Here is a 12,508-nt window from a genome sequence, read left to right as displayed (position 1 = left end):
CTGGTTTTTGGATGGCGATGACTTTCACTTGCCTCCATTCATAAGGGACAATGTTACCCTCAAGAAACTTGTAAAATAAATTCAACAAACGCCTTTTTGCAGTGTCAGGCAGATTCTTCAGCAAGTTGAATTTGATTCTTTCTAACCCTGGGGCGTTATTGTTGCACGATAAGAGAGCAAGTGAGAACTCCACCATCGAAAACGGTGTTTCGTTCGCGTTATTGTGAGGGGACGCGGTGCGGCACGTTTTCTGTACCGGGACAGAGTCCGGACAGATCTTCTTGGCGAAAGCGAATATCCAACGGTTTGAATATTCCACGTTCTCGTTGGTACTATTACGGTTACGCATACGTCGAGCCGTACCCTAAAGAGTGCTCATCGCTGTTTCTTTCGTTAACCCGTCGACGAACCGGCGCCAATAACTGCGTTTTATGGCTTTCATTAGACTCTTCATTCGCCTTTCTAACGACGCGTATTGTTGATAGCTAGCGGGTAACCCGTCTTCCCGGAAGGCCTTATATGCAGTGGACTTTTCCGCGTACAGCTCTGAGTACTCTTTGTCCCACCACAAGGTGAGAGACCGTCCATGGGTATTCGGTACTGGTTTAATCTGAGCTTGATTCGCACTGTCGAGAATCAAGCCAGCCAAAAACCTGTACTCTTACTCCGGAGGAAGTTCTTGAGTGGATTAGATTTTAACGGATATCGCGGTCGCGTAACTCTTCCAATCAATGTTCCGTGTGAGGTCATACGAGGCATTGATTGCTTTCGATGGTCTTGAACCGTTAGCAATTGAAATCACGATAGGCAAATGATCGCTACCGTGGGGATCAGGGATCACCTTCCACATGCAATCTAACTGTAGCGATGTAGAGCAAAGCGACAAATCCAACGCGCTTGCGCGTGCTGGTGGTGTAGGAATCCGCGTCATTTCTCTCGTGTTTAAGATGGTCATGTTGAAATTATCGCAAAGATCTTGGATTAATGTTGATCTATTATCATCATGAAGACAGCCCCATACCGTACCGTGCGAGTTAAAGTCTCCCAGAACTAGCCGTGGTGCCGGTAAGGATTCCGTGATATTACAAAGCGTTCGGTGCCCTACCGAGGCTCTAGAAGGAATGAAGATGGAAGCAATGCAAAGGTCTTTACCTTTGATTAAAACTTGACAAGCGACAATTTCAATGCCTGGTGTCGAAGGGAGGTTAATTCGGTTGAAAGAATAGCACTTTTTGATCCCCAAAAGTACTCCTCCATAGGGGTTTTCTCGATCCAGACGAATTATATTAAAGTCGTGGAAGTTGAGATTTATATCGGAAGTTAACCAAATTTCACATAATGCGAAAACAACACATTTTAAACTATTTAGTAAAAATTTAAAGGAATCGATTTTCGGGAGGATACTTCTGCTGTTCCACTGTAGAACAGTGATCGAATCGGTGACCTCGTTCGATGACTTAGCCATCGAAGGATACGATCACTGCAAGGAGGGGCCATTTAGTAGTCAACTGCTTCAAAAATGTTCGCACTATAGGGAGAAAACGGAATCAGAAGGGTTTAAGAGGATCAGTAACAATGAAAGCTGTGAAAATTAAGTCCACTATGTCACTTGGGGTTTTTGGTGTCCCTGGAAGTGGTGGGTACTCCTTGTTAGAATTAATATTTCCAAGTCCTGGAGCAAATTGCTTCGGCTTTTGTGCATCACTTCCGTTGGATTTATTGATTGTAGTTGGCGCACTCTGAGTGGACGACACCTTAGCACCCTTACGAGACAATGTAGGGGAGGCTGGATTTCTCCTCTTCCTGGATTCCCTGGGTTAACCAAAGATGTTCCCTCTCGTGGGTCATCAGATTCTTGCTCAACGTTAGCCAAACCAGCATAGGGATTTTCGGACAGGACAGATGGCGAAGCATTCTTTAGCATTTCTGCATAAGAACGCCTCGAGCGTTCCTTAAGGGAGCGCTTAATTTTATCCCCGCGCTGCTTGTACGCAGGGCATGATTTAAGAGCATGCGAAGGGCCCCCGCAGCAAATACACTTTTCAGTTTCTTTGTCGCAAGAGTCATCCTCATGCTCTCCTTCGCATTTGCCGCATCGTTTCTTATTTCCACAATATGTGGCTGTGTGGCCCAACTGCTTGCAAGTGCTGCAGCTCATGACCCGCGGTACAAACAGGTGAACCTTGTCAAGGAGGATGTAGTTGGGAAGAGAGGATCCGGCGAATGTCACCCGAAGCGAGCCTGATAGAGAGTAGGTAGTCTTACCTCCCTCGGTGTTTGCGGTATACAATTGTTTGCATTCCAAGATCTTAATCTGTTCAAGAGAGGGGTCCTTAAAGCAGCCAACCCCGTGATCCAACAGTTCTTTGCATTTCAGGCCGGGTTCGGACACTACCCCATCGATTTCTACGGCCACACAAGGCACGTACGCTTTAAATTCCCGCGTAAAGCGCTCACAGCAAGCAATCGCGTTTGCCTGGCCGAGATCATTCACTAGAACACGTATCTTGTTTGCCCGAACACGTGTTATCTGAGTTACGGCCGGGTAATTAGCAGTCAGATCTCGAGAAAGTTTTAATATATTAACCGGTTTCTCTCCGGTCCGAAAATATACCACCCATGGTCCAGAGGAACCTTCTGGGTACTGCTTTATACGGGAAGCAATGCGAGTATTAGGGGGATCAGGGACTTCCATGATTACATCAGATGGTATTTCGCCCTCGGCCATTTAAGCACGAGGGCAGAGCGTTATATAAATGGGAATGTGTCTAATTATTTGATTACAAGGTAGAGTAAAAGTGGGGAAAATGAAAGAAAGCAAACGAGGAAAAAAATAAAGCAAAACTTATCTGCAAACAACGTCGATTGTTCCGCACCAGCGAAAACAATGTACTGGATTTACTGCCGGCACCAGCAGAACGGCAGCTAACGAACGAACAAAGGATGACCTTCACTCACTGAAATTTACACACCGAACACCACTGTGAAATATAACGATCCGTTCCGTTCAAAGGTTGGGAGACGTATCAGCGAAATATTACCTTAAATTATAGTAAATTTTATTTGTTTTTCGTTTTCATTGCTTTGTGAATCAAATCAGCAATATTTGGTGAACTCATCTTCGCCACATTGAAACGAAGGGTTCGTTGGGAAAAATAATTCTGAACCAGAGTAATAGTTAACTATGACTTTTTAAATATGTTGTAAAGAATCAATTCCAAAAAAATTGATACTATGCTTCTTCCAACCAAACCCAGAGAAATTGATGTAAAACCCGGAGGCCCGGAGATCGCTCCAGAAAACCGGAGTCTCCGGGTCAAACCCGGAGGGGTGGCAACCCTAGTAAGAAGAGTTACAATCAAAATATGAATGAATAAGAGCTCGTCTACCCTATATAGCGTAATTGCAGTAAAGTTGTCGCACATTTTTAAAAATCTAATGGAATCTGACAATATCTGACAAAAGCATTACGGCAAGTATCTGAAATACACTGCATTGGTTTTTCTTCATAAAAAATCATTAAATTTACACGAATATTTAAAAAAAACGCTTTTTTAGTTAGGTCACCGTTCTCCTTTTGCTGATAAATGTTTGTTGGGTATGCTGCAAGTGCGATGACAGCTTTGCTCCGAGGTGGTTTGTCGTTTTTGTTATGGTCAGGTGCAAGTCGGCCATCGCAAGGATAAATTAGTTAGTAACGAACAATGGTAACGAGAAGAAGTCGTCGATAATTTTCGCGATAGTTTACCGCCATAAGAACAGTTGTGAAGCGCGCGTACGCGATGGAAACAAAACCCGTCAGAAAGTGCCGGCCCGTGGTTCAGGTGCTCGTTTGTTTTGTGGTGCTGGATCGCCGTCGGGGTAAGCTAATTACCAATGAGGTTTCACTTCTCCGACTAACCGTAGAGGATCCATACGCACCAAATCGCCCTCACAGGGAAGGATAACCGGCACAACCCTTGATCTCCTTCCCAGCTAATAGCCAAGGAGGGTGAAGCAGGGAGGACTGTATTTTGTGAAAGTGGTAATTATCAGCACTGATTGGTCCGAGCAATTCAACCAAGCAGCGAGTGTTGCTGGGACCGCCTCTTTACCATCCAATGAACATCGACACACATATAAAAGCAGCACATAAGAACAAAATCGTTAGTTTGCTTTCTGACCTCGTAGTAGTTGCTACGTTGTGTCAGCTCGAAGCAATATATTCCATGACTGCCACCAGGCATCATTTCAATGATGTATAGGAGCGCCAGTTTTATGCATACAATGATCACAGACCACAGAAAAAACAGAACGCTCTTTCTTTCGGAGCTAAATAAACGAATTTCAAGGCGATGGGTTGGGTGCGAGAGACCGCGCTCTATTGCTCTTTAAATTATGTGTGATGTTCTCAAATAAATTCGGCGCGCACTCCAGAGAAACAGGGTTACCACTTATTCAGATTATTCTGTGTTTTACAATTTTTTCTAGACAATTTACGACCAAGATTCTGTATACACAGATTACAGATTTTTGGCTAAAATACAGATTTTACAGATTTTCAGTGTAGATATGTAGTACAGAGCCTATCAGAATTTCGAATAACACTTAAAACACTCAGATCTGAAAAAAGCCGATTTAGGGTAAAATTTCAAATTAACAGCGTTTGAAGTGCCAGCAAACTACCTTAGAATTTTTTCAACAAGAAACGATATAACATTTTGATGTTGTCTTATGAAATCTTAATTTTATTTTATTTTAATTGTCAAATAAGATTTCAAATTTTGTTTTGATTCAATTGATTAAATTTCTTTGGCAAATATAATCTATATCCTCTTATCTAATAATTTTAATAGTATATCGCACTTTTCCAAGAGAATTAAAGTTACATTGTTTTTCCGTATATTTTATGTTTTAGTTTCATCGCCTATTACGATTACTTGCAAGCATTCTCTTAAACTTATATTCAAGTTTTATATATTTGTGTTGAACCAGCGAATAACACTATGTTTAGCTTTTGTCAAAACATAAAGTTAAATTTGAACTAGAAGATCAAGTATCATTCTTTAACTTTGCCGTAAAGTATCCCCCATGGCGTAAAGTAACCCCCGATGAAAGTAATCCAAAAAAACTGAAAAAGAACTTTTTCTACACTCAATTATTCATATCTAGGAAACTAAACATTAGAACCAAAAACAAATTTATAGAGTTATTACTGTGTATCAGGTAATTGGTTTGGATAAGATCGGTTAAGCCATTACTGAGAACACGAACAAGAGTTTGCCACATACATACACACATAGACATTTTCCAAATCGTCGAACTAAGTTGATTAGTATATAAGAGCGAACTCTATTATAAGGAATAGAAAATCTGGTGAGTGACTGTGAATCTTCAGGACGAACCTCGAAAAATGATCAATGGACCAATTTTGCACAGTTCTTCTTCATATGATTAGCCGTAACTACAGGAGCTTTTCACAAAAAAATGAAACTCGAGCAAAAAATAAAAGCGTGTATAATGTGAAGAACTGCGCAAAATTTTAAAACGGTTGGTCTAGTAGATTTTGAGTAACGATTTACACCGCAAAACATGTTTTCGACGAGGTTCCTCGAAGATTTGCTGTCGCTCGTTCAATTCTCAGTATTTTACAATGAAATTTTGAGAAAATATCGTTTAGTTGTGGCATCATTATATGACAATTTACTAACACTCTCTGTATCACCTCGACAAATTTAAAAAAATATATCAGTTTTACCGAATTTACCTTACCATCCCCTTCCCCCTTAATAAACTAACTGGATCGAAGATGGTTGATCTGATGCGTTCATATTTGGGTAGCGCTTATGGGTATATGTAAATTTTAATAATAGTCGGTTCCGACAGCATGAGCTAACAAGTTACTTTGCGCTTGTCCAGATATGCCGTAGACTCACGTGATTCGCATTTTTAATGCCAAAAGATCCTGATTCCTTACTCGTATGACCTTTTCCACGCTTTTCTAAACTTTCTTTTTCTTCAACTCCTTGCTCTCCCTTGAGTACTATGGCTCTTAATATTGAAAAATATACTTCACCTTCCAGTCTCTTGCTAATTAAATGCCGTAACAACAGTTGACTATAGCTATAATGAATCTAAAAGATAGTTACAACCTACTGATTTAGAACAAATTCAATGAAGATGTGAAACACGTTTAAAATTATCAATTCATTACTTTATGTTATACTAGTTATGATTATTTCAATGTAATTTACTAACATTTCAATTTATTGAATTTCAGTGGGTGTTTTGCCTAGGTGTATCGTCGTTACCCTATACGATAATAGGTTCGTTCTAGTACCAGTAGAAACTGGAAGTACTCCAGAGTAAACAGGGAGAAAAGTGTTTCTGTATTCGCTACTTCTTCTTCTTCTTTTAGAGGCCGACCGGAGTAAATAGAACCAACATTTTTGTTCCTGTTTGCTCTGAAGTAACTAGGAGCATGAATTGTGTACTGGAAAACCTAGTTTTAAGCGGACCCTACACGAGACAGAAATATTGTCAATAAATATATAGACAAGACTGCTTCAATCCATCAATCCCATTTAAATTTCACAGAATCAATATTTTCATGATGACCTTATACCATCAATATATTGATCAATATATGATTTATTGTCAATATTTCTGTTCGTGTAGGGTCCGCTTTAGACCGAATCACGTGTTGCAGTTGCATTTGAAAAACTATTGACCTTGAAACCGTGGCAACGCAGGGCACCGTAGCAACGATTGTCGCTTATTGATCAAAGTCAACCAAGCGCAAAATGTTCCATCAATTTGTCGCCAAAATGTCGCTGAAACACATGACAAACGTGAAATCCAAGTAATTATACTAAAATAAAAGTCACATATTGAGACTATAAAACAGTTTTCTTTTTTAGCTGGTCTAAAGTACGAGATATCCGAGCAGCTTGTTTTGTAGCTGATGTAGCTTTGGCAGTAGCAATGGACAGCCATATATTGCTGGTGAATCTTTCAACGAAAATAGAAACTTTCTACCGGGCAGTAGACAAAACGAATGGTGATGGGGTGTCCTGCATTGCAGGGCACAGAACCTTTAGTATTTTCGGATTTGCTGAAAACTGTGCAAAGCCCAGAATTTTTCTCATAGGATACCCGGAAAATTCCAAATATATCATTTTTACCGAATTTACCTTACCATCCCCTTCCCCCTTAATAAACTAACTGGATCGAAGATGGTTGATCTGATGCGTTCATATTTGGGTAGCGCTTATGGGTATATGTAAATTTTAATAATAGTCGGTTCCGACAGCATGAGCTAACAAGTTACTTTGCGCTTGTCCGGATATGCCGTAGACTCACGTGATTCGCATTTTTAATGCCAAAAGATCCTGATTCCTTACTCGTATGACCTTTTCCACGCTTTTCTAAACTTTCTTTTTCTTCAACTCCTTGCTCTCCCTTGAGTACTATGGCTCTTAATATTGAAAAATATACTTCACCTTCCAGTCTCTTGCTAATTAAATGCCGTAACAACAGTTGACTATAGCTATAATGAATCTAAAAGATAGTTACAACCTACTGATTTAGAACAAATTCAATGAAGATGTGAAACACGTTTAAAATTATCAATTCATTACTTTATGTTATACTAGTTATGATTATTTCAATGTAATTTACTAACATTTCAATTTATTGAATTTCAGTGGGTGTTTTGCCTAGGTGTATCGTCGTTACCCTATACGATAATAGGTTCGTTCTAGTACCAGTAGAAACTGGAAGTACTCCAGAGTAAACAGGGAGAAAAGTGTTTCTGTATTCGCTACTTCTTCTTCTTCTTTTAGAGGCCGACCGGAGTAAATAGAACCAACATTTTTGTTCCTGTTTGCTCTGAAGTAACTAGGAGCATGAATTGTGTACTGGAAAACCTAGTTTTAAGCGGACCCTACACGAGACAGAAATATTGTCAATAAATATATAGACAAGACTGCTTCAATCCATCAATCCCATTTAAATTTCACAGAATCAATATTTTCATGATGACCTTACACCATCAATATATTGATCAATATATGATTTATTGTCAATATTTCTGTTCGTGTAGGGTCCGCTTTAGACCGAATCACGTGTTGCAGTTGCATTTGAAAAACTATTGACCTTGAAACCGTGGCAACGCAGGGCACCGTAGCAACGATTGTCGCTTATTGATCAAAGTCAACCAAGCGCAAAATGTTCCATCAATTTGTCGCCAAAATGTCGCTGAAACACATGACAAACGTGAAATCCAAGTAATTATACTAAAATAAAAGTCACATATTGAGACTATAAAACAGTTTTCTTTTTTAGCTGGTCTAAAGTACGAGATATCCGAGCAGCTTGTTTTGTAGCTGATGTAGCTTTGGCAGTAGCAATGGACAGCCATATATTGCTGGTGAATCTTTCAACGAAAATAGAAACTTTCTACCGGGCAGTAGACAAAACGAATGGTGATGGGGTGTCCTGCATTGCAGGGCACAGAACCTTTAGTATTTTCGGATTTGCTGAAAACTGTGCAAAGCCCAGAATTTTTCTCATAGGATACCCGGAAAATTCCATTTTGTATGTTTTGGAAGGAGGTAAGTTGAAAAACGAAAAAAAACTACCAGTATTGCGAATTTTTTGTCTGATTTTCTTATTGCTTATTTTCGGAAAAAATAAGTTGTATAAACACATCTGCAGTTCTAACCGCATTTCAAGCATAAACATAAAGAGCTCAAAACAAAGAAAATATCACACAGAGGAGTTTTTGATCCAAAAATTAAAAAAATCAGTAACTACTGTTAAATGTCTCTACTGTCATGACGTCACTTTCTCATTAGCAAATGTTGCATTAATTCATGTTCTTTATGTTTAGGTAACTAGCGACTAAATATACAGAACAAAAAGTTTTTTTTACTCAGTTATATTTGTGGTATGTAGCGTCCCGTTTTGTAACTGATTTCAAAGTAAATTAGTGCAAAACATTCCTTGGGTAATTGGCTTTCATCAACAAACAAAAATTGGAAGAACCTTTAGTGTGTCGATGGAGATACGTTTTTTTCAAAGATATGTAAAGTGGGGAGTTGTGAACCACCCTTAGTGGGGAGTTGTGAACCATACATTTCAGTGGGTTATAGTATTTTTTTTAAGTAGAACAGTATCATAATTCAAAAATCAGGGATGAATCATACATATTATGATATAAAAATGTTCAAATTTATTAGAAGAACAGGATTCTGCCACAATTTTAATTTCGCCGTGCCACTACCGCGAATTTAAGTGGCTTGGCGCGAATCATGTTGTCGCCGACTAATTGCAAATCAGATCACTTTTCCATCTCATCTTAAGTTTAGAAATATCTTAAAATTTATCTTTTATAGCTTAAAAATAAATCACAAAAATATTTCATCTCTTCTACTTTTTGCGATGGTTCACAACTCCCCTCCAAACTAAAAAATGCCGATTCCACGCATTTCACGCATTCTGCCATATCTCAAACAAGACAATGATTTTTTTTGAATTGCTACAGCCTGTGGATGTATTAAGGTGTCCTTAACAAATACTAGGCCTAACATCGAAAATCGACCAATATTTATGGTAGTTATGCTCCGAAAACAAAACTATGTTCACAACTCCCCACCGTCCACTATGTATAATCATATATCGCAATTGATCGCAAATTTCAAAAGCTATAAACTGTGGCAGATCCAGCGGAAGGGTCCTGGTAGTCCGGACCCACTCTCCCCCGAAATTGTCTAACTTGTTGAGAAAGTTAAAATTAATTTCAATGTTTGTAGTAATTTCAAACTCAAAATCAGACCAAAGCAAATTTGACCACCAGAACTGATTTTTATAAAAATATACCTGTTCTAGCGGTGCAATTGTGCCTTTTTCATTTCTCCAAACTATAACTAATAATCAACATAATTGTGAAAATGTCTATTACATCCTAGTACACTTTGCACCCATACACATTGGCTCGCCAGCCACGAACCTGATGAGCTACGTGTCGACGGTGACACACTTGAAACAAAATAAAATATACTTAGTTGGCCTAATCAGCATTAGTTCATTGTTGTCTTCCTGGTAACTTATTTTGGCATGCGGGGGTGGGTGTGTGAGGAGGTTGCAAAACCCACGAACGAACCACTCTCCAGCTTAATTTAGAGCGTTTTCGTTCTTTCTTTGTGCTACACCGGTGTAGTGCAAAGAAAGAGATAGACTGATTACACCCAAGTTTGAATGAGTGTAGCACCGACTACACCGGTGTAGTGCACTGTCAAAAACGAAAATGCCATTAGTATGCCTTGTGATAAAGTGGTGGTATAAAGATGATGTGGTTGAGTGAGGGGGAGATACGAAGGATTGATGAGGTGGTGGTCGGAGGGGGGTGTAATGAGGGATGATCTAAGAGGGGTTCAAATGGGGAACCCCTCTACGTACACCTCTAGTTACGTACATGTTAAGCTCCAAACACCCTATGTCAGTCGAAAAAAATTGGCCGGGATTAGGCTGACGATTTTCAGAGTGATTACATAACCTTTCTATTCGAGAAAGGCAAAAAGGTTATTACGCATTATGGATTGGACAATGTTAATTTCAAAATCGAAATTTTAGACCCCCCCCCCCTTCGAATTTTTTTTCTGGGTGCGCTCTGACTATAAACAGTTTTAATAGAGCTCAATTCATTATAAATATTTTTTTCAATACTTTTGTACTACGAAATTATATTAGTTTACGTTCTCATCATAAGCTTCATCTGTTCTGTAGTTAGGAAAATCGCAATAAACCCTCTCCCCCACGAAACATAGTCAACTCGACGTTACCTTCTGCTCGGACGTGTCTGCCAGAACTCCCTCCAGATTTCCGGCTGCAAAAATAAATACCTGGCAAAATTTCTAGTGGTCTGGCTTCCCACTCAAACTATCCGAAATTCTTTCTAGATTCTGCCCGACTCGAAATCCGGTTGTGCCATTTGATCCGGAATTACGGCGGAAACCAGGCAGAATTCCGGACCGGTTTTCGGATGGGTTTCACCGAGTGGCAGATTTCTCCTAGAATGCCGGCAAAAATAATACAGCCGTTCCTGGCTAAAATGTCCTTGCCTACACGCTTACCAACCGTTACCTAATTTTGGGTAGTAACCTACCCAAAATGAACTAATTGGCACCTTCTTAATTTCGGGTAACACGCTTTGAACTTAAGCGTTGGGTAGTCGAAGGATTACCCAAACGTTGGGTATAGAGCAGATAACTCAAATTTTGAGTAACAAGCGGATAACCCAACATATGGAATCAGAATATATTGGCTTAAATGGCACTTTTGGATACGTGATATGTAGTCGGGGATTTGTGCCTTTAACGAAACGAGCGGATAACCCAAAATTTGTGTAACAGTTCGGATAACCCAAAATTTAGGTACTGCATGGATAATCCAAAAATTGAATACAGCCCAGTCAAACTATTCGAAATCATGAATGGATTCAGTATGGAATCCTGCTAAAATGCAACAACCGATTCCGAAACCGATTGAGACTCCATTCAGAATTCCAAACCGTTTCCGGAACGGATTTATCTGCGAGAATGCTTTCCAGTTGTTCAGATCATGTCAGCGTTGCAACAAGATAGCGAGAGGAGCAACGACCAGCAAGGTAGCAGTACACTGCTTCGGATCGTCGAGACACCGATGAACCGAAAGTTACACTTCAATCGGAATCGCCGGACCGACTTAAGCACTCGACAAGTCAGTCTGCTGAAGAGAGATAAAGTAGACCAGCAAGCGCGACCGGAGTAGGCTAGATCCACCGCTGGGGACTAGACTGAGCGCACGCATTGTTGATGATAGATCGTCGGGGCACATGAGAAGCGGAAGTCATCCTCCCCCTGGAATCGCAGGACTGATTTCGACACCTAACCGACCGGCATTGAAATAACGGTTTCGAGAGAACTTTCGACGTCGGGAAATTTCACCGTCGGAGTAGGCTAGGCCCACCGCCTAGGAATCGAGTAGATCGTGAAGTAGCACCGGCAAAAGGTAGTCGGGGCGTTTGTGAATTGGAAGTCAACCCTTCACCCAGAATTGCACGACTGACCTCGGCATCTGCCCGGGCATTGGTTTTGGAAGATCTTCCACTGCCGAGGAACTCTTCGTCGGAATTCTGCTGGACTACATCGAAGCAAGAATAACGCGTCCGCCTGTTGCAGGAGACATTCTTTCGTCGGACAACTGTCCGCCGAGGTAGGCTAGCTTCACCGTCGGGACTATGCCGAGTAGCACCGAACGCGACAAACCCCCAGTATAGCGTCGTCGGGGTTCCAGTGAACAAGAAGCCATCCTCCAATCAGAATCGCTGGATCGACCACGGCATCCAAATGGTCAACGCTGAGTAGAGCGCATAAGTGTACCATACCGTGTAGAACTGATATTGCGGTTATGATACCAGCGAACTAGCACGACCAGTGAAGTCCATGAGCACAGAGGCCCCGAAGTAGTCATTTCAAATGGAACTCGG

General features: G+C 40.5%; 1 protein-coding gene and 1 long non-coding RNA gene across 10 annotated transcripts in view; both read left to right on the top strand.

Annotated features, from left to right (window-relative positions):
* LOC131677943 (uncharacterized) overlaps positions 1-7,133 on the top strand; it is a 76,107-nt gene extending 68,974 nt beyond the window's left edge. For 3 of the 5 annotated variants that reach the window (XR_009303494.1, XR_009303493.1, XR_009303492.1), the window contains 2 exons: positions 6,658-6,841; positions 6,900-7,133. This is a non-coding gene — a long non-coding RNA (uncharacterized LOC131677943). Of the gene's footprint in view, positions 1-6,259; positions 6,306-6,397; positions 6,449-6,657; positions 6,842-6,899 lie in introns of all 5 variants that reach the window. The other 2 variants (XR_009303495.1, XR_009303496.1) reach the window with 2 other exon arrangements.
* Positions 7,134-7,632: 499 nt separating this feature from the next.
* Positions 7,633-12,508, top strand: part of LOC131677939 (cilia- and flagella-associated protein 43) — a 107,809-nt gene continuing 102,933 nt past the window's right edge. Inside the window, exons 1-3 of one of the 5 annotated variants that reach the window (XM_058958033.1) lie at positions 7,716-7,731; positions 7,824-8,267; positions 8,326-8,594. In XM_058958033.1, coding sequence (XP_058814016.1) covers positions 8,209-8,267; positions 8,326-8,594 — 328 coding nt within the window. In that variant the 5' untranslated portion in view covers positions 7,716-7,731; positions 7,824-8,208. Of the gene's footprint in view, positions 8,268-8,325; positions 8,595-12,508 lie in introns of all 5 variants that reach the window. The other 4 variants (XM_058958035.1, XM_058958034.1, XM_058958031.1 and 1 more) reach the window with 4 other exon arrangements.

Source organism: Topomyia yanbarensis, chromosome 1 (genome assembly GCF_030247195.1).
Source record: "Topomyia yanbarensis strain Yona2022 chromosome 1, ASM3024719v1, whole genome shotgun sequence".
NCBI lineage: Eukaryota > Metazoa > Arthropoda > Insecta > Diptera > Culicidae > Topomyia > Topomyia yanbarensis.
This window is presented reverse-complemented; position numbering and strand designations above follow the sequence as displayed.